General features: G+C 45.8%; 12 protein-coding genes across 12 annotated transcripts; 5 read left to right on the top strand and 7 right to left on the bottom strand.

The window, feature by feature from the left end:
* Window positions 1-184: 184 nt before the first annotated feature.
* Window positions 185-517, top strand: V1508DRAFT_361962 (uncharacterized protein; the record flags this gene model as incomplete). Its single annotated transcript, XM_066937212.1, has 1 exon — window positions 185-517. A coding segment is annotated over one exon (333 nt), but the record flags the coding sequence as incomplete, so codon positions are not given.
* A 26-nt stretch (window positions 518-543) lies between these two features.
* V1508DRAFT_428033 (uncharacterized protein) lies at window positions 544-3,289 on the bottom strand. Its single transcript, XM_066941753.1, has one exon. The coding sequence runs from the start codon at window positions 3,055-3,057 to the stop codon at window positions 721-723; it is 2,337 nt and encodes a 778-aa protein (XP_066792369.1). The 5' UTR covers window positions 3,058-3,289; the 3' UTR covers window positions 544-720.
* Window positions 3,290-4,033: 744 nt separating this feature from the next.
* On the top strand, window positions 4,034-4,767 carry V1508DRAFT_52906 (uncharacterized protein). Its single transcript, XM_066942953.1, has one exon. The coding sequence runs from the start codon at window positions 4,147-4,149 to the stop codon at window positions 4,609-4,611; it is 465 nt and encodes a 154-aa protein (XP_066792368.1). The 5' UTR covers window positions 4,034-4,146; the 3' UTR covers window positions 4,612-4,767.
* V1508DRAFT_400850 (uncharacterized protein) lies at window positions 4,644-4,842 on the top strand (the record flags this gene model as incomplete). Its single annotated transcript, XM_066938373.1, has 2 exons — window positions 4,644-4,743; window positions 4,769-4,842. The coding sequence occupies 2 exons, from the start codon at window positions 4,644-4,646 to the stop codon at window positions 4,840-4,842; spliced, it is 174 nt and encodes a 57-aa protein (XP_066792367.1).
* A 3,879-nt stretch (window positions 4,843-8,721) lies between these two features.
* V1508DRAFT_52829 (putative FMN-binding domain-containing protein) lies at window positions 8,722-9,790 on the bottom strand. Its single transcript, XM_066942952.1, has one exon. It carries the CDS (start codon window positions 9,580-9,582, stop codon window positions 8,803-8,805), a length of 780 nt encoding a protein of 259 aa, XP_066792366.1. The 5' UTR covers window positions 9,583-9,790; the 3' UTR covers window positions 8,722-8,802.
* Window positions 9,791-11,345: 1,555 nt separating this feature from the next.
* Window positions 11,346-13,157, bottom strand: V1508DRAFT_400847 (uncharacterized protein; the record flags this gene model as incomplete). The annotated part of the gene is made up of 3 exons (XM_066938372.1): window positions 11,346-11,515; window positions 11,575-12,079; window positions 13,086-13,157. The coding sequence occupies 3 exons, from the start codon at window positions 13,155-13,157 to the stop codon at window positions 11,346-11,348; spliced, it is 747 nt and encodes a 248-aa protein (XP_066792365.1).
* A 932-nt stretch (window positions 13,158-14,089) lies between these two features.
* Window positions 14,090-14,407, bottom strand: V1508DRAFT_361963 (uncharacterized protein; the record flags this gene model as incomplete). The annotated part of the gene is made up of 1 exon (XM_066937213.1): window positions 14,090-14,407. A coding segment is annotated over one exon (318 nt), but the record flags the coding sequence as incomplete, so codon positions are not given.
* A 1,641-nt stretch (window positions 14,408-16,048) lies between these two features.
* V1508DRAFT_52703 (uncharacterized protein) lies at window positions 16,049-16,413 on the top strand. The gene has a single exon (XM_066942951.1). It carries the CDS (start codon window positions 16,176-16,178, stop codon window positions 16,347-16,349), a length of 174 nt encoding a protein of 57 aa, XP_066792363.1. The 5' UTR covers window positions 16,049-16,175; the 3' UTR covers window positions 16,350-16,413.
* A 747-nt stretch (window positions 16,414-17,160) lies between these two features.
* V1508DRAFT_435773 (uncharacterized protein) lies at window positions 17,161-17,930 on the top strand (the record flags this gene model as incomplete). The annotated part of the gene is made up of 4 exons (XM_066942078.1): window positions 17,161-17,234; window positions 17,342-17,578; window positions 17,632-17,709; window positions 17,765-17,930. 4 exons carry the CDS (start codon window positions 17,161-17,163, stop codon window positions 17,928-17,930), a joined length of 555 nt encoding a protein of 184 aa, XP_066792362.1.
* A 389-nt stretch (window positions 17,931-18,319) lies between these two features.
* On the bottom strand, window positions 18,320-20,058 carry V1508DRAFT_428010 (uncharacterized protein). Its single transcript, XM_066941752.1, has one exon. It carries the CDS (start codon window positions 19,944-19,946, stop codon window positions 18,567-18,569), a length of 1,380 nt encoding a protein of 459 aa, XP_066792361.1. The 5' UTR covers window positions 19,947-20,058; the 3' UTR covers window positions 18,320-18,566.
* Window positions 20,059-20,193: 135 nt separating this feature from the next.
* Window positions 20,194-21,864, bottom strand: V1508DRAFT_428008 (uncharacterized protein). Its single transcript, XM_066941751.1, has one exon. It carries the CDS (start codon window positions 21,653-21,655, stop codon window positions 20,291-20,293), a length of 1,365 nt encoding a protein of 454 aa, XP_066792360.1. The 5' UTR covers window positions 21,656-21,864; the 3' UTR covers window positions 20,194-20,290.
* Window positions 21,865-23,428: 1,564 nt separating this feature from the next.
* V1508DRAFT_52683 (uncharacterized protein) lies at window positions 23,429-24,074 on the bottom strand. The gene is made up of 2 exons (XM_066942950.1): window positions 23,649-24,074; window positions 23,429-23,589 (listed from the first exon to the last, which is right to left on the bottom strand). Exons 1-2 carry the CDS (start codon window positions 23,916-23,918, stop codon window positions 23,527-23,529), a joined length of 333 nt encoding a protein of 110 aa, XP_066792359.1. The 5' UTR covers window positions 23,919-24,074; the 3' UTR covers window positions 23,429-23,526.
* Window positions 24,075-24,513: the final 439 nt, after the last annotated feature.

The raw sequence follows: 24,513 nt of genomic DNA, 5'->3' as shown, positions 1-24,513 counted from the left end.
CCGATTATCGGCGTCGAATACGATATCGGCCAATCCCCCGGCGGAGGATACAAATATCGAATATTATTCGAAGCATTCTTCGACCGTCGAATCGAATATTCGACATAGTATTACTAATCAACGGTAGAGAAATGAATTCAGTGGGATTTCAAGAGCCCTACGCCTTCGTATACAGGCTCAGCGTGAGGTTGGGCTCAGTCAGAGCTATAAGTCCCTTTGTGACACGAAAGATATGTGGATCAATGGCCATCATGTTAGAGTCTGTATATTGGTATGCATTAACGAATCGCCACGGTTCAAAAATCCTAAATCTGAGTATAATGACATCGAAGATGTGCGAGCAGAGACGGCTACTATGAAACAGAGCGCGGATGAACCGATGGGATGGTACACGTCACACGGCTATTACGGTCCCATTTTCTACAGAGGATACAGGTGGACTGGGGAGATGAGTGTGGCCTGGATTGAAATTTGGCGAGCTGGTTCCACTAGCCCGGATCGATATGTTCAAAAATGAACCAATACCCCATTTCTGAAGATTCTCAACGACAGGAGGCAGCGCAACTTTATATTGATCTACTGCTCTCAAAGACCTCAACGAAATTCACACCGATAGGGCATGTCTTAAGGCATGTCTTGCTATAGCAATACGAATTGCAACTATGTATATCATAGTGACATAAGTCAGTTATTCACGGGCGAAATGGGGCCAGTGACCATTTAGCTCGATGACGGATTACAAAAGACCGTTACCTGTATGGCTCCACTACTATCTTGGAACGACCCGATGTTACAGACCGGAAGACCCAAGGAATAGCCGGAATTCTGGTTTTGAGAATCAACCCAGCAGTCAGCGCCCTCAAATACAGAATTATGCTGATGCGCGACAAAGGAAGCAACTGCACTGTCTGACGAAACATTCGGATCGTAGATATCGACTTGCATGGAAAGCCCATCATAGTAATACCCAAGCAGGCTGCTACTCATATAGGAATACACCGTTGGGTTAGCGTTGCCTCTATATTCACCTTCAACCATAGTCAGGACAATATTGAGGGGATTGTATGTCTGATTGGACACGGTCACGCTCAGATAATCGCTGCAGTCGGGTTGGTAATTACAATAGACCTGGGCGAACGTCCATCCATTAGCTGAATGAAAAAAATCCCACCCATCGTCACCTGCCGCGAAGCAGGCATTCATGGCATCATCAATTGGATAATCGCTCCAGTCAGCGGCTGCGGCGATCCAGTAATGAGTATAGGAGCCATCTCCGTTTGATTCAATTCTTTGTACCAGAGGAGAAACGCCGCTGAACTCGTTAGCGTTGTTTTGTATCCAGCTGTAAATCTGATACTTGGCTGGCATCAGCATTTGCATGATCGAGACTGTAAATCCTGGTGTAGATGCCGTTACAAGTTGGGGTGTCAGATCAGGTGGCCATGCCAATGAGTCAGGCCCTGTGGAGTTGATTAACGTAAACGTCATGGAAAGCTTGCCCCAGTCAGACAGAATGGCCGTCTCCATAGCGGCGGTGGCAGCTAGAAGATTGTTAAATTGAGTGTTTAACGTGGTCCAAAGCTCGCCGACCTCGGCCTGGAATGGATCGGCTGAAATCTGCCCAGCTCCTTGAACAGCGACACCGATGTTGATACCGGCCTGCACGATGTTTCCCAAAACAGCAAATGCATTCACTGCCGCGCCACCGCCTGGTATGGCCTCAAGTACCGTGTAAAGAACGCCAGATATGACCGCAAGCACAACGCCTCCTATGCGAGGTCCATCGTTTGTATTTCCGGCATTGGCGATCAGGCCCTGGACCAGTGCAAGCTGACCAGTGAATTCTTCACTATGATATGTGGAATAATTGGTAAACAAAGTCTGCACAGCAGATACAGCCTGAAGTTCTGCCTGCAATTGATTTGATACCTGGGTCCAATCATCCAAGGATATCGTTCCAGGGCAAGACAATTCGCGGATCTGGGTGACCCAATCGCTATAGTTGGCAGTGAGGTCCGTATTTATGTACGTTGCCCGAAGGTCACCTAGGAAGTCACCACTGGTGACCAATTGCTGATTGATGTAGCTGTAGGCAGCCAGTTGATCTGAACTAGCGTGGAATTCTGGAAAGGGCTGTGGACCAGCGGTCAGAATGGAGCCAAGGGCATTGGGGGGCAGCGTCGAAAAGAGTTGACCGGAGAGTCCTTGGCCGAGATCGGAGGTGACCAGATAGGAACCCGGCGTAGGTTGGTTGCCTGAAACGGTAAGATAACGGCCCGTGCCAGAGTTTTGGTAATGCCCGTCGGGTTGTGGAACCCACAATTCATCGTCAATTGCTGGCATGCCCTGTGTTTGAACATTGACGTAGTTGGTACCGTTGCCGAGGGGACCACCAAGCCCCAGCACAAGTTGTTCCCCTCTATAGTTGAGGACGCGTCCATCGGGAATAATCATCCACTTTTGCGTTCCCGAGCCAGGGACTTGCTCGACGATCACGACCTGCGTGGCCGATGACGCGGTGCTATTTTGCAGATCGAGTACTAGATTTGTTCTGTCGCTGCTGAGTGCACTCTGGATAATACTCCACTGGGGAACAGTAGCCGACGGCGCGGAGAAGAAGGGAGCAAATTGCCAGTATTGATTGTCAGGTGTCTCACCATCTGGCGGGCCGTCAACGACCACAACATTCCAGCCAGTAGAGAGTTGGCCAGTAGTCGCAGTCATCGCCGCTTTGGTCGAACTGTTCTGGATCATTCCATTCACCATCGTCCATTGTTGGGTAGGATCGTCATCGGACAACTCGCATAGGACAGCGCAAGGGGGATCAGAGCTGTCGAGACCAATAACGAGCTGATCATTCAGTTGGCTGACGATATGTCCTTCACTATCCATGGTCCAGAGCTCATTGTCCCGACCTCCGCACCAGGGATACAAAATAACCTGAGTTCCAGCTTCGGCCACATAGCCTTTAACATTCAATCCGTACGAGCCACTTCCCAATGAATAACCGTCAAAATAACCGCCATTGCTCATGCCACTCCAGATAAACGATGCCATTTCTTTCGCCTTTCAAAGGAAATGAAATTTAGCGCGGGAACGGGATGGAAACAAGTTAAATGAAAGGAGAGAACGTTGAAACATAGAGTCAGCGGTTGGAAAGGGAAGCTTAATCAAGTAACAAGAGGGTTGCATGAATCAGATTGTTGTCACATATGTGACGTAATTCTGCCCTGAGAAGGGTCTGGTGACTCTTTTATGGATTTGATTTTCGAGGCATGGTTGGTATGTGATACGACCCCGCAATAAGTCAACACAGGCAGGGTTCATCACCACGTGGTCTGCGGAGCCGCACATCCTATCCGAGTGGAACAAGGGATCAGCCGCGAACGGAAAGGCTCTAGTTCCACCATGACAGGTGTCTTTGAGCAAGCGGATGTGGCGGATTGAGTCAGCCTAACCCGGCGAGACGTCGGCAGAAACTAACAAGGCTCGCTCCTTTGTGTAAGATTTTAGAGAATGACTTTTGAAGATATAGACGCTTTGGATATGACTGCCGTTGGAGCTGGACTAGGGCAATATCCTTTGCATTGCAATGATTCTGGGTCCTCGGTTCAATAACGCTGTGAAGCTCGGCCTTCACTGCCCCGGTAAGACACAGGATTTCGGTCGTGTCAACGTCAGTCCTATGCTTTCAGACAGGTGAAGACTTGGGTTACCTGCAATATTGTTTCGCAACATCTCTCTATGGCACTTGGATATCCAACTTTCTCTATGTACGACTGGACCGTTAACAATTCATATCGCCGGGAAGGGTTTATTTCCATGCCACAGGATTTGAAAGTTCAGGTCGAGCTCGCCAAATTCTGCGACAGGATGGTCCACTTCTTAATCAAGACACGCGTGACATCAGCCGAAACGTAGACCCACAGACGCGCCGGACCTTTATTATGGTTCTAGCTAATGAACTTGATGAAATCGAACTCGGTTTGGGACAGACATCCGACATTTGCAATTATTAATTCTCGTCACGAGAACTCAGTTATACCGCGTACGCGTTTCTAGATGAAGATCTTGAGTCAAATTTGGATGGTCTGACGTTAGCATATCAATCTGCGATCCAGATGAAAGCTTTCACGGAGACTTTGGATGAGCATAATACCAGATGGTAAATATTCGAAGCTACTCTATCTGCCAACGTACGTCGAGTTGGGTATCGTCCTTGCGGCCTATATTATCATGAAATTAAAATTTTTTCATTATGCGAGACTCTTGATGTTACTTCCGATTTCGCCAGTGCCAGTGCGATCCTGCAAAAATCGTCGATTAAAGATAACGATTTTCCCATTTGCGTGTCTACGACCATGTTTCAGCTCTGGAAGCTACATAGCAAGGATAAACTGGATGCGATTCGCGATGCAGCATCAGCAGCCACAACAAGGACAACAAGTCCCGTTGTCTAAAATTCAGTCCCCGAGGTCGCATGCAAGGCGAGGTCCGTGTGATGACCCTGAGCTGCGCAATACGAGAGGTGTCATGGCATTGCTGGATAGTACGATACTGCGCGCGGGCCGTCGTGTGAACAACAAAATCTGCCTCTGCCGCCTCCTATGAATTCGCTTCCCACACCTCACATTATGATACCTATGGCGACTGATGGTGTACAGCAGCAGCAAAACATGCCGTCTATGGGCACAGATGAGTTGGTGCATTATCTCGATAATGAGGTGGTTGCTTTTGTGTCATGTAGGATTACTAATTCATAGGGCAGTGGATGACGACCCACAATCAAACGTGATGGAACAAGTTCATGACTATGCAGTAGGCAATCCGCAGGCTTATTAAGATTAATGAGAAACTGATTTACTTTATGGCATGTATTTAATTTGGAGTTTCAATTCCTGGTATTGTTGATTTAGAGAGTGGATTACATCGAAAGTTTGAAGCAGGCGCAGCCCTTTAATGAAGTGGAGGTATACAAAGTACGCTTTCCGAAAGAATGTAAAGAAAAACGACGCGTCGCTATCGTCAAACTGGATGTCAGAGGCTTGCTGGTGTGAAAAGCGAACTTCTGAGTAGCGCAGGGATATTCCTGTTGTCCGTCAACGCTAGCTATCCATACAGATACCATTTCATTGCCGCACAGAACAACACACCATTCCACTCAAGAGTAGATTGAAAATCTCCGGACAGCCACTCAGTACTACCAGTGCCTGGCGGTCTCTTGATAACGAGCCTATTTCCATAAATGATACTCAGGTGGCTTGGCACTGGATTCTTGGAAGGGCAGAAATCATCTTAGGTTGTGCCACGGCTTACATGTCGTAAGTAGCTCGATATACACTATACGCTTTGACTCAATTTAAGTCCCATTAAGATATCCAAATGAGTCGGGAGCTCAACAATCATGGCATTAGAGCCTAACTTAAATGTAAGGAAGTCAAGTTGGAGAAAATTTCGAGGAAAAATATTTCCAGTCTAGTTACCGGCAGTGGAAGGCGGCTCATTAGGGCTCATCAACCCCTGAATCACGAACGACCCTTAAACCCATGCATTCCTACATATTTTAGAACTAACTTCATATATAATATCGTTCATTATGATCTTCTTATAGCCATCCCCACAAATTGATAGCATAATGCATGTCCTGTCATTTCTCATCCAACTGAGCTTGTACGCCCTAACTTCTTCCGTCCTGTTCTCATGATTTGTGCCGGGACTCCGATATCTCCTCCAGTACGTCAAAACTCTCGAACCAATCACGCCTGTTGAATGTGCTCTACGTCCAAAGTATTCGTTAATTGAATCTGTGTGTGATGCCATCCTCAAACCGCTTGGTTTTACTTGTACTCATTTTTACGTCGTAGGATTGTCGCTTTCGGCGGCGTCTGCGATGTTGTATCTTTGTCACAGCGGCAAGGTCACTTTCCCAGTTCGATGTTTGATTCACATTGACGAGTTTTTGACAAAGAAGCTAAGATAGCTGCTCGCCAAGGACGCATTCATTCTTAATGCCCGATTATGCGAATGCATATTAGTTGAGAAGATGAGTCAGACTGCACGAATGCGTGGTGGTCATTACATTTTCGGTCATTTGTTCCAGGTAGCGGCTGGAGTGATCGTTAGAGAGCATTTTGGCTGGCGACGACGAAGGCGGTAGCGTTCCTAAGATTGTGATTATTATGTATCTAGTCGCGGCATTGGCTCAGTACACTATACATGATTAACTGTCTAGATTAAAGAAATACTCACTGGCGCGACTGCGCAGCATAAATTTGACAACTAACACTAAGTTTGCGTTCGTAAACGCAAAGGTCCAGCTTCAAAGAACAAATGGTAAATAAATATTAACCTCACCAGATAGTTAGTAGTGTACCTGCATGACGACATATAAAAAGGCGTTTCTGCGTACTTCACAGTAAATATTACGTAAATTAACACCTCAGATTACGTAGAAAGACGTAGAACGATACTGCTCCAAACAAACACAGAACATCACGCTTTGGTCATCAGATGACCCGACTGTCAGTTTCTGCTGCAGACGATTCGTGCTGATTTGAGCCAGCTCCATCGCGTCCAATCCATAGTATGAATCATTCATAGGGGAAGGTGGATGGCTGCTTGGGCTAGACAGCGCAGGGTCCACCTCGAAATCGTCGTTCACGGACGACATTGTATGTGCTTTATTTATGTTTGGATCTGGAATTTCTTCGGCCAGGTGGGGAGATGGCGCTTTATGATATTGGCACACCGGTTCATGATGGAGGACTAAGCTTTGCTATCCCTTCGCTAAGTTGGCTTAGCTAGCGGCGACCAGGATCCCTAGGATTTTACACCGAAGTCCCGCTGCTCCAAGTGCTTTCGGTAGCATCTGCGGAATCCTCTAACCAATGGATGCACCGAAAATCTTCTACCAAAGTGATGCCATTCCGGGAGAAGTTGTTGAGGCAATAAAGTTGCAGATCGGAGACCACCCAGGCCACAATGACATATGTGGCGTCATTCAGAACAAGTCTGAGCGCGGGACGGGACGGAACGGATATTGCGGGCCGATCAATAATAGTCATTACTTCAGCCACTGTGTTTGAATCTTCTCTTTTATTTCCTTTCCTTATTTCTCTTTTTTTTAATTTTTCGCCCACTTTTCGGAGTCCCAAAAGTCTAAAGGGTTACACATGTCCTATCAATTGGCTTAAATCCCAATAACCAGGCTTCTCTTCCCTGAATTCCGGGTCCTCTCATACCAAAGTCCCCATGCTAAGATTTGATGAATCGAAGAATGGAGGAGCCTGATCATGATGAAAGAACTTCATGAAACTAGGAAGAAAACCGGCGGCCGACGTCAAGCTGTGCATTCTCCGTTTATGGATGCCGTTACCTCGTAAAACTCAAGTCGACAGACATCGTTGAAAGACGGCTTACACACCTTTTAGTGGCGGCTATTTGTGGGTGACGAACAGCCGAATGTTTCACTCTCGACAGCACAGACATCAACGCACGGAATTCTCATATTCCTTGGTATCTTAGACCCAAGCAACTGCTCTGGGATTAAAGATACAGCCGAATCAATACCACGAGTTCTCCATAAGAATAAGAAGAGAGCTGAGTCAAGTCAACAATGTGGCTCTTCAACACAACACATCTATCCGGTCGAAAAAGACCAGGGAGGAGGGTTAGAACCTTACCCCGATTGCGTTTTACAATAAATAATATAGTGAATTTACAGTAGGATTAACTAATAGAGACTGTGGATTGCTGATGATATTCCCGGAGCGCCTGATAAGGTCTTCTTACACGTTCGTAAAACACCCAACAAAAAGGAAACTATCGTGAACTTAACTTAGCCTTACGCATGTTAGATATCACTATCCACTTCTCGTGATATACTTGTTATTTCAACACAAGAAGTCTTCAGGGTCATCTGAAGGGGGAGGTATAAGCACAATGTCCACATTGATTGCCAGACAGATGTTTACTCGTATAGAGCCTTAGATCAAGCAGATGGACTGGTATGAACGACATCTCCGCGGACCTATGACAGCTCTTCGTTTTTGCTCCGACTCGTGTGACTTCGCACGTGAGAATGTAGAGAAATTGGAGCGCCTTGGAAAAAGGCTACGGGGACGCCATATATGGATCTATAGCCATAGAGTGTGGAGTGCTCCTTAGTGATTTTTTACAGTTGAAACAGAATGAAATGTCAAAGAGCACCGCATACATATATAATTTGGTATATCGAGTACTCTCTCATCATAAGAATTGCAGTAATGTGTGTGCCTGAAACTGCCTGTCATAACTGTGAGCCTCGATATGAACAATAAACTTGACCACGATATATTCTACTGTCTCTATTTTCTTAGCGTCGTATCTTATTAAAGAGTCGGGCACTAAGCTCTGAGCGGTAAAGACTATACATTGAATCTGATCTACCAAGAACGTGTCGTATTTCGTACGCATTGGGTTGTTCTCAATCTGTACCGCATCATTAGTATGTACCTGCCGTGTCCAGGCGTAGTACGGAGGTAAGTTGGTTATGTCTCTTGTGGACATGCTCCTGACTTCGAGATGGCAATATCGTGATAAGTGGCGATACGCAAGCTCAAGATTTGAAGATTCAGCGACTGCGAACGCTGTCCAGTCCATACATGTGAACAATATTTTATAGCGATACGTCTAAACTAACTAATAAAAGTCTTTTATCCGAAGTCTTAGAAAATCTCTCAACAATGAACTGTAACATAGTCATTGATCTCCGCCTCCCAAATGCCAAATCCAAATACTTTGCAAACCGAGCAACGATTCCGATTATTTGCTTTCCTTAGCTGCCTCGGCATCTTTCAATTCACCACGCTCTTTCACCAAACAAGCGAGACTCTTCCCCACATCGGTATCCAGACTGTTAAAGCCCTCGATGACACCCTCCCTATCGCCCTTACCCATCTCCTGGCTCATCTTGAATTTCCCACCAATCTTTTCGATGGTCACTTCAATTCCAATGATGTTCTTCTTCATCATCTCGATATACCGATCTGGGGCGTCCGACACATTCCAAGGACCCTCTCGGTTCGCCTCACCAGTGTAACCCATGATGGAAGTCTCGCAGAGCTGAGAGAGGTCGTGGATCTGTTGAGAAAGGTATTCAGATGTTTGCTGCGACGATGACTCGTAGTAAATTGTGGCTTTCCCGTAAACTTGAACCGCGGCGTAGTTCCATGTCGGTACTACCTTTGCAGTACTTGGCTTGGTTTCTGTATAAAACTTGGGAGTCACATAATGATGGTGTGGTCCAGTGAATAAGACCATCACATCTTCCTGGAGTTGTGATGTTGAGGGTGAACCCGTAACCAACTCGATCATGGCCTTTGACTGGGGATTCTGCTTGGCCATATGTCCCCGCAATCGGCCCTTCACACTAGCATCAGGATCCTCGGAAATCACGTCCAAAACCCATGGGATATGACTCGACTGTAGGAAAGGATACTGCGACGAAGGGATGGCGGTCGTCAACAGCCCCAACGGATTGCGATGGATAAATTCAAGAAGAGCCTTGGTGGACGACTCTTCATGCACGGCACGGAGATACATAACTGTCGGATTAATGAAGCGGAAGCCAACACAGAGATGGAGACGAATGCAGATGCACAATCGGAAAAGCGAAGGTTAAGCGAATGTCACGGCGCAATGAATTTAAGGGAGAGAAGAAGAAAGGATCATTAACTGAAATTAGAATAACAACTTGATTGGCAAGTTTTATTTTTCATTACTCATCTGTTAAGGTTTGTGGGTGGGTCAAAATGGTATTCGCTTTTTCGAGCGATGTCCTCAACTAATGAGCGCCTTGGTCTGTGCTCCTTCGTCCCGCTCTTCCCGCTCCTCCCCCGGGGGGTGATTCCGAAGTATCTACCAAGGCAAGGCACCCAAGTCCAATCTTCAGGATTGCTCATGAGAACCACGTTCCGAAGTTGATGCACGGAATACCCATATCTCAACCAGGGTTTATATGAGATCGAAATTATCCCAAAGCAATGAAAAAGTTGTCGCGCAGAGTGGAATCACTGGGCCAGCAAAAAGGACGTCCCGTATTAGAATTGCCGAACCTGAGTTGCAGAAGCCTCCGCCCGCTGTTATAACTGAGAACAAAAAGAATGGTGGTGTCCAGTTCTAGGAGTCTCCATTACGCTCCTTCGAACTCTGCTCCCACGGGACCCAATTTCATTCCCCCAATGGCTCCTCTGCCTACCAGAAGTACGAGTCGGGGTGATTATTCTCCTCATTTACCTTGGTGATATTATCCTCTACTGGTCATCCTAACTCCTAGTAGTTTTGGCTAATAATACAAATCCTGAGTAATAATTCCTTCTCTATCATCTAATCCCGAATATTATAAAAACTAATCCTGTCCTTCTGGAACAGCAGTCTTTGGCTAATAAAGAATAGTACTAATAGGCCAGCCAGTATGGTATTTGGTAGATCTAGTATTATAATAATCATGCCGTGGTTCTAATATATTATTATGTCTACGCTAACTCCTAATCATTACCTATAACTTATAAAATAATGAATACAGATAAGTATACTCAGCAAGAAGAACTGCCAGGATTTGCAGTGCTCAGCATGTAGGATACAACTATAGATATCTATTACGGCCTTACTCTATAGTACCTGGGTTAGAGTGTATAAGATAGTAGTTGATACTAACCATGTGCCAGAAGGTTATAAGGCACTCATTATTGGATGAGCATGGTCGTGATGCGGCAACTGCCTACCAGGAGAATTTATGTTGAATTTGATGGGTAGATGGTGGTGGCTGGCACCTTCTACAGGGACAATGCCATCAGTCACTACTAATCTTCTTCTCGTCGTCTTTTACTTGCGTGCCACTTGCCAGACCATGCTGTCAGCGTAATGGATGTCATCTTTTGGGGTTGAAAGGAACCAACACTTCGTAGGGAACCCTGAACCATCCGCATATGCAAGTACTCTTTAGTCACTTTTGTATAATTTCCCTTCCAAAAATGACCGGTACAATCCCGCTATTTTCCCGTGCGGAGACACATTCCAAGAGGCTTTGGTGACTCAAGAGTGTCTGTTATTTGATTCGGGGAGAGAACGACGAAACAAGAAGGGGTTTTGAATTTTCAGTTCAGGATTACTGGGTGGTGGGTCGTAAGCGCGATTATCTTAGTCTATGCTATCGACAAATTTCCATGACTTCAAAAAAAATTACTAGTGTCGGGGCCATGGTAGGTAGCACACTCAGCGAGAAATACTTATATGGTTATGAATAGTCTGTCAAGGGTATCATACTTGTCTCACATCTTACTGAAGCAGGGCCACCCGTCGTGTCGCTACAACGGGTCATTATATAGAAATTGATAGATGTCAAGTCCCCGGAGAGTGGGCATGTCGGCAATGAGATCTTCCATCCACGACATTTCTGGCGGAATCGACGGTGGCTGGAGTGGTTGATCGGTCGCGGCGCTGAACTGGCCATTAGTCGTAGGCGGCGGTATCAGCACTGGGGTGATGGTATGCATGTCCAGCAATCTTGCAATGCTCCCGCGTCGCTTGCCTTACGTCGCTGGTGCAGCATGATCAGCAGATAGGCGGTGTTGGAGGCCACGCGTATGACAGCCATGTCGAATGCGGTGTTAACATCCCTCAATGTACTCATCGCATAACCGAGCAATTGGATGGATGGTCTACTGTCGATGGCAAGAAACAAACATACCACCTGAAATGGGACGTTGGCGGCGTGGTTCCAGGGACTGTTGGTCTCAACCATCCGACGGGCCGCTTCCAGTCCCTTTGTCGCGAGCCGAATGACCCAATCTTCGTGACGGCTCAAGAGATTCGGGTTCTGTGCCCGTGGCCGCCGAAAGATGCACAGCATTAGATTCGTTTGAGCCATCAAGACTGGTGGTTCCTCGTAATCCACCTCCAATATCCGCGCCAGATCGGCCTCCACATCCTCAGGCGGTCTCGATATGCCAGGATCCACACTCTCGCTCAGAGGTATCAAACTGATTAGTTGAGATGTCTGATCGCCCTGCTGGGTTGAGTGGCCAAAATTGGGGAAGACCTTCAGAGATATGCAAGTTTAATTCGCAATCAGCATCCAACGCTGGAAAATGGGTTTATTTTTGTCGATGGGCTGCATTTGCCAGTCCAAGCAGTTGGGGATGCAGAAATGCAGAATGCATACTATAATGGGTGGGTACATGCTAACTTCACATCGAACATTTTTATATTCTCCCCGGTGGGTACCATTCTCTATGCAATGACTAATGCTCCAGGCAGCATGCACGATGCTATCGTGCCGCATGAACTATTCCAGAAGCTAATTCACGAGACGGAAGATGGTTATTAGTTAATTGCCGACACAGCCTTTCCATCGAGGGTTCACCGAAATAAGATCAAAATGCAGCTGAAGTCCAACTTTATTGCTTGGCCGGAGAATCCTGTCGAAAGCGTGATTCTAGCTAGGAACAACAAGTAATCGGCCCGAAACAGAACAGTGCCAGACAGTCAGGATGAACTTGTGTTCGTACATATGGGGACTCTTCCAATATCCCTGTCGATTCTTTCCAGGTTCAAGAATCACCGTCGATCTCTTGCTATTGCATTGAGGGAACCGTGGCCGCGCAATAAATATCTGAGACCATCATACCAACTCCTTGGCCCTTCTTTTTAATGATAGACTCATTCTCTGCTATCCACGTTGACAGGTTTCATCAAGAGTGACTAACACAACCTCTTTCTCATCAGACTTCTATGTTGGCAGTATAACGTTCTCGCAATTTTCACCCTCGAATTCTTTCATCCCGGATCGTAGAGCCATCATTATTTTATTCCAGCTTGCGCGATATTCGACGACATCTTCTCTTTCATCCCATCATCATAAATCTTGGGCGTGGTGCTGTAATGAAAATCGCTATTTGTCTAAATATTTGGTCACTGTGGCCAAACATATTGATGCTCGACCAACCTGGTGAAAATGGTCCTTAGTTGCTGTTCTGGAATTTGGTGGAAGAGTTCGAAAAAATGCCAAATATTGTACTTTGACATCTTCGTCGACTAAGAGATACCTGAATTTTGAATGTTTCCCTCTCCAACTCTCGGGCGCTAGCATTCGTGTATTCTTTTACAGCGTTGCCCATGTGCGGATGACTGTTGCCATATATTCCCCTCTGAAGAAAGTATGGTCTGAGATTACACGAGAAGCATTCACCATCTGATTGCCATTCTTAATTAGAGTCTGACAGTATCGAAGAAGGACCTCGGGTTGATATTTCTCATGACTCTGATTGTTGGACTATTTGAGATACGCCAGAATCTCAGAAATCGTTTCCTTTGGAGATTCGTTTCGGAAGGGCCACTGCCTCTAAGTTACCATTATCGTGTATTTTGAAATACTCGAACATTGATTTCATGCAAGTGGTGTCCTTCCCTGTGTATATCTTCTATATTGTGACGTTCTTGAATTTCCAGGACGGGAACCAGTATTCAGATGCGCTACTGCAATAAGTTAGAGCGTCGAATGTGTCGGCCATCTTACTGTTGAGGCTTTGAATCATAGCTAGTTCTTCATCTGGAACCTCGAGTTCTTCAAACTCGCAGTCAGATTCAATTTCTAATATATTTCTAATATATTTCGTTCAGGTACGACTTTCGCATTAAGATTGTCGTGCTCCTCCCATGACTCCTTGCGAGCGCGTTCCTTCGCATTCGCTTCTCCATTATGTGACCTCTTCGATCCATTGATATTTTCTACCTGACTGGTGGGATTTGGTGCAACTGTAATTATCCAGAAAGTGTACTGTAGCTGAACGTGTGAGCTACGCGTTGTCGTCTGAAGTAAACTGAGCTTCAATAACAATACACTAACTTTCTGCATTTCTTCAAGTATGAAATTATATTATTACGAGAAGACTCAAATTTCAGCAGATTAGATGACTTGCTCAAAGAACACTATGAGACTGGTTGAAAAATTATTCCATCATCTGGTGTAAAATATGACTCGTGTCTATTACTCACCAACTATCTGAGAGCTTGTGGAAACTCTCAGGACGCCCCTGCCATGCTCTTGCTGTTATTTCCCGCTGCTATCATCATCGCAGTTGGACGCCGACCCAGCCGACCCAGCTGAGTCGGAAGCAGCTTGCACCTCCTGCAGAGCCATTCTGAGAGCAAACGCTGATATCCTTGCAGCTGACGGCCCATCCTCCACAATCCCATCATTAAAATCCTCTTTGTCTTGCAGGACTTTGCTGATAACTTCTCCTGCCCCGCTTGCATGAAGGACCTTGGCAGTTGCTAAATGAATGTTGAACAGCTCTCCATCAGGGAACTCAATTTCATGACCACAGGGCCCCGTTCCAAAAATAATTTCTTCACCATCTTGGCAACGGCTGATTGTCCCCTGTGCTTCCTCTTGGACTACCTTGCATAATCAGTACTGTCCATTCAAGTACTGAATCCCAACAATGAATTCGTCGAATAATAACTGAGTGTCATGATCTGTGCAGAATATGTTACTAGGGCTGTTTATACGCTTTCCTCTCAGAACCGCCTCCACGTTAGTACCAGCAAACACGGACAAGAGCTTTGCATGAGCGGATACTTGGAGAGCATAATTATCATAATATGCGCAGCTTCAAGTTTGGCAACCCTATCGGGAGCAGATTGGCGTATATCATGTGGAGCAGATCTATCGCCCCGCCGAGTGGTGATGCCACACCATCCCTAGCAAGTATCTAGGCAATCCGATCATCAGCTGAACCTCCATAAGGGAATATGAAGTCCTGTACTAACTTGAGACCTGACCTTTGAGTCCCTGGATGAGGTGACTTGATAGTTGCCGACGAAGATATTAAAGACGACGCCTGTATTGCGTTATATCGCCTTATCGGACAGAGCAAAATTCTCAAAGATCTTGGTTACCCACTCCTCCATTGCCCTCATTAGCTCCTTTGATTGCGAGAACTTCGCAGCCGCATTATGCCATGTTAAACCTTCCACTGGAGAAATCCTACCTGACGAGGTGGTGATGTCAAAAATCCATGATACACCATCAGCGACTAGAAACTTCGACAGTTTGTTGGCTCAATTGCGAAGGAAGACAATATGATGCCATAAGTCGTCTGCTATTGAATTAGGACATCGGCCTTCATTTAAGAGTGCTGCCGTAAGGCGCCGACCGTCATATTGAGTATTAGCGGCATATATCAGAAAGTTATAGTCATCCGGCAAGAGGATGCAGATTAGCCTGAGAGCCTCCAACAATGTCTTAAATTCCATGATAATCCCAGCAATTATATAAAATACTTAATATGTCACGAATTAAGAGAAATTGTGAGATGCTTGCGATGGGGACGAGCGAGCATGGTACAATGGTACCAAGAGCGCAGTTGGTTTAGGGGACGCTAGCAGAAATGTAGAACTTCCATGCGTTTAAGGCGTATAGGTCACAGCACGATCTAGCAATACCCTAAGTTGCCAACGTTCAAAACAACACTACGGGATTATATTCCAACCCCTCCGCAAGGTTGGTACCTGGACTTGCACAATTCCCATCTAGCCGTATTCAGACTCGCCGTAAGACTGTTTCCGGGGTAACAGTTATCCTACTAACGCGTCTTTATTCAGAGTCCGTCACCAGCAGTGATCGTGAGGGCCCTCTGGATTCTGTACAATGGAAAGATGCAACACAAGATCAAAAATTATTACTTTCCGTCTATGGCAACATCTATCAAAGACATTGGGCCTATGAGGAGGGAGTTACAACGTAAATCACGATCGTCGCAGACAATCGGGAATGCAGCTGCTTGGTTACTGTGTTCCGTCCAATTTCGGACTCCAGCCCCAACGAGCAGGGGGGCCATTAGTGGTAATCACATACTAAGATATATGATAGATGACTAGATTCAGTCATTTAGATTTGGACATATCAATAGCATTTCTTCCAAGGCGGTTTAACGGACAGGCACTTCACAACCAGGGCATCATTGAATATCAGCATTCCTATTCTTACAGTCCACACCGCGGTTAATCCCAAAATGTAGACGCGGTGCCTACTCTGTGTAGCACTGGTCTAAAGTCACCCTGTATACCACCTTAAATCATTGTGTTATTCTTATTTCGCTTTTCTTTGTCTTCACCGAGCAAATATAGTCACGATGGTGTGCCGGAAGAGTATGATCCCTCTAGCAGCGAATGAAGACGATCTTTCAGAAGAAATGAAAGACGCCATTCAACGTATTGCGCAAAATTTTCGAGAAGACGAGGAGGACGACAAGGACCAATATGATCCGGATTGGACAGACATGAGTTTGCCAACAGGTGTAATGTGATAATTTCTGCTGGAAGGCGTCTCTTTACTCTGATTCTCAACGTAACACGATCGCGCTCGGACGGGGGTTGCCAAGGCTCGTATTCGCGCCGAAAACAATAAATGACTCAATTATATTCGTATATGAATCACAGATCGGACGTTGCGCGGTCGTGGATGTGTCCATCAAGTACTCGCAGCCGACGCGCTGGCTTCTGTGCCTCTCGTCTGGTTATAAGTACGGCCATCTGTCCCCGCTGCTCCTCGCTTTGCCTGTCATCATCTTGCGAGAACACTAACGGCGGATGCTCAACTGAAAGCGAGAACCAAGTCGGGTCGGCATAGCCGAGGACACGGTATACAGACACAAGATGGGAGCTGGTCAACAGGCTGAGATCCTGTCTAAACATACACAAAAGGGCGACCGATGCCACGATGGCGGGGAACAAGGCCACTTGCTTGCTATCCGTCCCGACGACGCGTCTTCTTGTTTGTCCAAATGGGTGTTCCTCAATATATATATTCATGGGAGCATGGCTGATTGTCCTTGAAAGCCATTAGGGGCTGTTGCTAGTTCGTCCTCCGGGGGCGCACAGGAGAGCACCAAGGCGGTTGGTCATGCGCTGAGGCTTGCATCCTCCATTAGTGGCTCAGGGCGTCACCACCAAATTTCCCCCGGGGTCTGGTAGGCCGGCTAAAGTAAGTGCTCCTCACTATCGACGGCGGAAGACGAGTTCCAGCCGGCAGCAAACTCGTAGCTTTTCCCCCATACAAATAACGTTCAGGGTTAGGGCCTTTGATCGAGCCGGCATCGCAATTCGGCGGCTCCAGGGATGTATGCAGCCATTGTCAATTTTTGCAACGCACATGCTACACCGCCAAGGGTATGGGAGGTGAATGACAATCGGTAAGATATTCTGTAGACATCTTGAATAATATACAGTACTGAATATTGAAGTGCAAACAGTTAACCTGCTCTAGACTGTTTTTAAGCTACTCTAGACTGTTGTATAGGATGAAGAATTCGCGACAAGTATATGTGGGACTCTGTCTGGTATTGCTGGTTGTTTCATTGCTGGCATATATTGGTATTGGCCGAGAGCTTGTCGCGAAATCAGCAAACGTCGACAGTTATAAGCAGAACGTGACTGCCATTGAAGCGAATTTAGAAGATGGTATTCAAAACCGGGTCATGGTTGGTCCTTACCTGTCATATCACCTGAAGTACGGCTACTACTTCACACCAAAGTCGTAAGTCGTGGTTTGCTCTGGCGATATGCAGCGAATAACTGAGCCGCTCCAAGCATTATAAGGGAAACAAAGAAAGTCATTTTGGAATATAGAGGTGTTATTGTTAACGAGAGCCACGAAGAAGACAAACTGTGAGTAGTCGATAATAAGACTCTTGAGGGCTACCTAATATTCTTAAAATGCCAGGTCCTTCGACATAAAAATGCCGTGCGATATAGACTTTGGAAAGTGGCACAAAGCAATGGATGCGAGTATGAGATACGACTTTAAGTTCACAATGAAGGAATTGCAACGGCACATAACTGTAACTTGGCGATATGTCGCGGATTTAAACAGTTGCACGATGGATTAGGAATTTAATTATCTACGATCATTTTGGTGAAGTCTCGCACATGTTCTACAGTATGAGTCTTCAATGGTCGAAGTAATGCTAGAGTTCGATATCATGCATGGGCTGTCGACACGGTGGCCCCACATTTGGTTTGTCCAACTGGAAGGTGAGATGCGAGAATAAAAACATGATAAACAAACGCACGCACCAACTATGATGCCGATGCCGATGCCGTTAATTATGAAACGGCAAAGTAGTTGTATTCTTTCACGTGAAGGTATCATTGGGATAGTTGGACCAAGTTTTGAGGGAAGCGAGATTTAGCGGCCAGTGGCTAGGGCTCTTGACAATAAACGTCTAATAGAAACGCTTATTTCGCTATTACTACGCGAAATTCTTGGATAAGTTACCATTTTTGCGTAATGGGAGGCTGCCAAGTACCTTTCTGGAAGGGTCTTTGAGAGTGTACTGTCTTCCAGTTGCGGCCGTTCTGTTTAGTTCGCGACGGAACATACATGCCAATTTATATTGTACTGTGTAATTTATTCCTTCTGGCCCTTGCTCATTTTCGAATGCATAAACTCAGACCCGCGTGGGAGTCTTTGGAGCCGTTATCAGTAGATATCGTCTATATACAAAAGCGACGGTGAACCACAATCAATTCCTGTTTCTATTTGTCGTTTGGCTCTCCCACTTGTGATGATCATTCATGAATTTCTCGTGACAGAAATTCCAATTCTCCGACACATTATACTGCTTATCTTCAGTAGGCATCTGTAGAATCCTGCCTTTAACTTCAACACCTCCTTGACCTCGGAATAGATACCCGAGCCACATGTTTGCCCAGACAGTACTTAGGGGCCCTCGCCCAATATGCACGAAATCAAAATAAAGATGTTCGTGGCCCTGGACCATATTACCAAAGTCCATGATCTCCACATCAGTCTCATGAGCCACGAACCTTGCAGCTCGATTAATATCATGCAGATTACTGTTCCGCTCTTTCGTTCTTTGTAGTGTTGACATTCGGTACACCATTGGAACACCATTTCCGAATTGTTCCCTGAGTAGCGCAATTAGATTCCGCTCACGCTGCATGTAGAACCTCAGTTCGGGCCAGTTGAGTGGCCGTGAATAGTCAAGTTCTTCTTCTTCATTATCTGCCTTGTATGCAGCAGCGTACATACGTTGATCCCAGAGCCCAGATTGCAAAATAATTAAGTCTGGGGATCGTCCGTTCATGCCGATGAGTTTATCAACCGTCGGCAGAAAGAATTTCGTCCAGCGCTCCTCCACCGGTACAATCCTCACGATGTCCCACCACCAGGAAGGTCGATTCGTCACATACGAAGAAATGTGCCAATGTACGACAGTGAAGTTCAAGTACGGAACGTGACACCATTGCGTGGAGTGCCGACCGTGTGGCCCTACCACTGGTGGCCGATCCAGGCGATCACAGAAGAACGCTAGTTGGAATCTATCGATAGAGTCGCTGACCATGAGCATCCGTCGATTCTTGATCCACGACAATAGACTTTCATATTCTCTCAGCTCTCTTAGCTCGTCGGGACTCAACTGGCCATTTGGGGTCTCTGAAGATGTCCAATATCCATCTCCGTCAATTCTCCAGCTTTTCAGCAGTAGCGTATGAAGTCTGGCAAGAGCTTCTATCCAATTAAATGGGGACAATTCCAATACTGGACGCGGAGGTGGGCCTTCTGAATAAAGTTGTTCCGCTTTAATTTGCTCAATATTCCGTGTTTCCTTGTAATCCTGATCGAGTATTCCCTCATAGAATGGAACCCATGTGGCATCCGTCACGTCATCCTTGTCCTGAAACCAGACGAATCCATTTTCAGCATACGGATTCACGCATGCGCTTTCTTTGTCCAGCAGGTCTATGACTGGCGAATTATGAGAAGGCCGAGACTGATATGTAAACACGGCCAGGAGACCAACGATTAAGGCGACCACTATAGTTGATAAAACGACCCGAAACCCCACACGTGCATTCAAAGTCACCACTCGTTGAAGCATTGGAGATTCCACCTCTTTAATTAACTAGACTGTTTGTCAATTGAATATCGGATATCAATCATTTGTCCCCAACTCCCTCCCAATAAATATTGCCTTGGCGTCGGGGTCGTGCTGCACGGTCGACGCGGCTGCATTCTGAGTTGGGTGTGAACTCAAAAATGTGCTCCTTCACCGCCACAATAAAGGAAGGGCTAGGGTTATACAATTCACTTGTACTTATTATCATGTTATTGAGGAATGAATATTCGTCAGAAGCAGAAAACAACTTCGTTGCTCTTGCAGATTATGGAAGTATACAAATTTACGGTAATCTCAGTAGTATATGCAATCTGTTACCAGTTCACTTAGCTTCTAATTTTTAAGTCCTTCATAAACGTATCATGACACATACTCCAAACATCGACAGTTGTCATATCCATGTCGGGCATTCTGACCAAATCCCCACGCACTTCTACACCACCTTGACTTCTGAATAAGTACCAAAATACCATATTTGCCCACAACGCACTCAGCGGACCCTCACCAATATTCACGTCATCACTATAAAATGAATAATATCCTCTCACAATCCAGCCAAAATCCATAATCTCGATATCAAGTTCGCGGCATGCGTATCTAGCCGCACTATCGAGATTCAAGGCGGCGATATCTTGGTTGGCTGTATTTTTGAGCGCGACAGTACGGTACAAAATTGGTACCTGATATCCGTAGAGATTACGCAGTTTGGAAATAGTACGGCGAAGAAGCCTCGTATAGAGCACTAGTTCATTAAAATTGAGAGTCCGGGAATAATCCATTCCTTTTCTATGGAATTCCCTGTACTGATTGACAAAGAATTGCTCCGCCCAAAGGCCCAACTGAAAAATGACAAGGTCTGGTGACACACCATTTTGTCCTATGACGCTGTCCGATGTTGGAATGAAATATCGGTCCCATTTCTGGTCTATTGACTCTGGCGTTTCCACGTCGCTACTGGAGCAATTGTAGCCCACACAACCAAGCTGCCAGTGAGTTATGGTCAAATTCCATTCTCTGATATTGCATGTCACTATTGAGGTCTCGTTCGCGCTGTTTGTTGGTTCATAGTCCAGAGCCGTGGCGAGCGAAGTGCAAAAGTGGGATACGAAAGTTTCATCCACTGAATCACCAACGACAAGCAAACTCCGGTTTTGCAGCCAATGCAGTTGTTTTTCCAAGTTTCGTAATATTTTGGTAGATTCCGTCTTTCGGCCGGGCCTCTTCTCAGTAGAAACTGCGTCACTCACTTTCTTATGCTGGCGCAGTAGCTGGAACCATTGGGTTGGCGTAACTTTGAGAAAATCATTTGGTGGGAGATTGTTTGGAAAATACCTTGTGTCGTCGACTATTTTATCCACTGGCTCGCCCTTTGTGTCCCAAAGTTGTGAGAATTGTTCATCCAATAATCCGTTATAGAATGGCACCCAAGTTGTGTTGTCAATTGTATTCCTAGTCTCCATCCATATGAATCCAGGTTGAGCGTATGGATTTATGCATTCATATGAATTTTCTGATGATATCAGGTCATGTCCATAGGTAGAATTTCCGGAGTGTTCTGCTGTGTCCTCAATTTCAATTTCACTAGCCAGCAATTTATCTCGGAATTGCACAGTGAAGAAAAGAGCGACGACCACTGTGGCTGCTACCAAGAAATTAGCCAGCGCTTTTGCTCCGTAAAAGGATGACTGCATTCTGCCAATCTCTTGCTGCTCCACCCCAGAGTCCTAGAACAAAACAATGAGTAAAGGAATACGGCTGCGTTATCGGAGATGAGGGGCTTGCCCTAATCCACCAGGCAATTTGCTTGCTGCTTAAGCTTCTTTCTTGCCACTGTGGCCGAGTGATCTGCTCCCGAGAAATGATGCGCGACTCCGCAGACAGGGCACAGGGAACATTGAGGTGTTTCGGTATGGTGCCTAAAAGTTTCGTCCCGAAAAAACTTTAAATTGTTATCATAATTTTCAATGCATGTCTCTCATAAGGTACTCGGCTATATGGCATAAACAAATATCAGTTTAGCCGTCTATGTCACAGTTATGTTTTACCATTATTGACGAAATCGTTGTGATTAACAGAATCAACCACAATAAATTACATCTTAAGAACAAAATTTTCTTTCTCATTTATGTATTGTTTTGTCTCATTACATTCGCTGAAGTCCATCGTTGCGGGTAATCGACGGTGCGACTTGTAAGACTTCACAATATAGGCCGCCTTTCCACCACCAAGGAAGCTCCCATTATCCTTCCTCGCAAACTTCCTGATCTTCTCCACCGGAATTGTATCTAGTATGATTGGAACTCTCCGCCTCAGACTGCTGTACGAATAGTCACAGTCAGTCGCGCGCGCCGCTTCGCCTTCCCCCACACCCGCTCGATAAAAAATTGGGGTGCATCGCGAAGTAATGAGGGGTTCTGCGCAAGACCTCTTCCAACTTCGATGGCTTCAACAAAATGTCAGGTTATTGAGACAATATGTGGGTTGCGCAGAACGTCGGATTGGGATTCTCCCGAAAGTTCAAGTCTGCTACCTTGGCGTTGCACCTGCATTTAAGCCCGTCCTTCCACAATCCTCGCTCCTGTAGAATGGTTTTCATACCTTTCTGAAGTCAGCGTTTCGAAGCATCAGATGATCATCAGGATAAATCGTGGCCTGAAGGATAAAAAATTCTATTGTGTTGCCATCCGTCGCAGTATAGGACCCTGTTCTGAGGCCAGTTGATGATTTTGGCGGTTTATCATTTAGGCAAATTTATCAATAGTTAGAGCATCATCAGCAACGGCCTGATGATTGCTGCTTTGGTCAAAACAGAACAGTGCCAGACAGTCAGGATGGAGTTGTTCAAATACCTGAATCGCGTGTTCTGTTCACACATTTGACGACTCTTCCAATAGCCCAGGCGATTCTTGCCAGGTTCAAGAATCACTCTCACTCTCTCGCCATTGCATCGAGAGAACCGTGGCATGTGCAGTAAAATCGGAGACCATCATACCGACACCTTGGCCCTTCTTTTTGATGATAAACTCATTCTTTTCAATCCACGTCCGAGCTTGTTGTCGTCGGAAGCTGCGCCCTTGAGACTGTTTCGGACGTAGAATAAGAGAAGAGGCACCAGTTCGTCAGCTGTTTGCTTGGTCGATTTTGCTGGAATCATATATTTATAGTCAAGAGCCCAGGTCTTGATGTCTTCATAGAACTGCAGTCCATCAGTCCACTCAGTATTCGAGAGCTGACGTCGTATTTGATCCCATAGCGTCCCCAATGCTTTTCCACTTCGGATCAATTAGTAGACAGTTGCGGCTCTATGAATTATACACTTACAAAGGTACCGATAGCACAAATCTCCATTTCGGTCATGCTTCTCCATTCATATCTTTCGGCCCACAAGATGGGTTCTGTTATAAATACACTTAATGTATATAACAAGTCATCATTGTGAATCTTCCCGGCTTTTTGGTACCGGTTGTGAATGTAGTTCATCCGAGTAAGAGCTTTAATAACACGATCAGATTAGTTATGTAAACGAGTGGAACGGTCAAGTTCATATCTCTTCGAAGCATGCTCAGGTGTGGAGAATACCCTTGTGGCGACAAGTAAACTCAGAGATTGTAGGGATGCCATAAGTCTGTTCCACGTAAATTAGCATCATCCACAATGTGCCACACGTTTGGAAAATTTGATTGCCTTGAACAACGCGAATTGAATGCTCGCAACAAAGATCTTTGGGAATTCGAGTTCAGCAAGATAGGACATGATGGCCTGAGCCTCAACATTGGTCATTTTTGAATATGTTGCTTTTGTATAATTGAACTTTATATGCATTGCATCTCGTCGCCGGAATCGAAGAAGAGACCATAGAAGAACGTATAATAAGAAACCCTGCATGAAATATGGAGTCCACGACCCTCCCATGGATATAGGGTTCTCTGCAATTGGCCGAATGTCGTTCGCCATTCTGATGCGGATTACTCAAAGGCTCATATAAGAAGTTGATTGAAATCGTTGCTCTGCTCGTCACGCGAATAAGGTGCTTGGTACAGGAGTCCTTCAGGGAGTAACCAAAGGTTACACTGGGTATCGGAAGGATAAAAAACCTCGAAAGGCACTTTGGAACCCAACGTCAAGCAGGATAGAGTAATTGAGAAATTGCAGTGGCAAACGGATGTATTTCTGGGCGAAGGTCAATCAAGCATTAGGAGAAAGTCCAATCAAAATCGAGATCTGAAGTGGCGGACGGAACACACCATCATGATATTATTTAGCGTTGTCACGATTCTGGGTGACGGCTGGGCTCAGGGTTGAAAACCTCCGTGGGGTAGATATTTAGTCGCATGACGCTAGCCTGATTCGTATTAGTATACTGCATCTTAGCTGTACCCGCGTATTTGTGAGTACGCGGGTAGTACGCGCGTCAATAACTCCGTAACGACTCTCTACAAATAGTACGGATATTGTATAACGTACTTCCCTAGCGAACCGCCCACACCACCGAACCGCCCATTTGCCCATCACAAAAATACTACATGAAGCTATTCGCGCCAACATCAAC

Source organism: Lipomyces doorenjongii (genome assembly GCF_038497915.1).
Source record: "Lipomyces doorenjongii strain NRRL Y-27504 unplaced genomic scaffold V1508scaffold_139, whole genome shotgun sequence".
NCBI lineage: Eukaryota > Fungi > Ascomycota > Lipomycetes > Lipomycetales > Lipomycetaceae > Lipomyces > Lipomyces doorenjongii.
The sequence above is the reverse complement of the archived record's forward strand: the minus strand, read 5'-3'. Positions and strand labels throughout refer to the sequence as shown.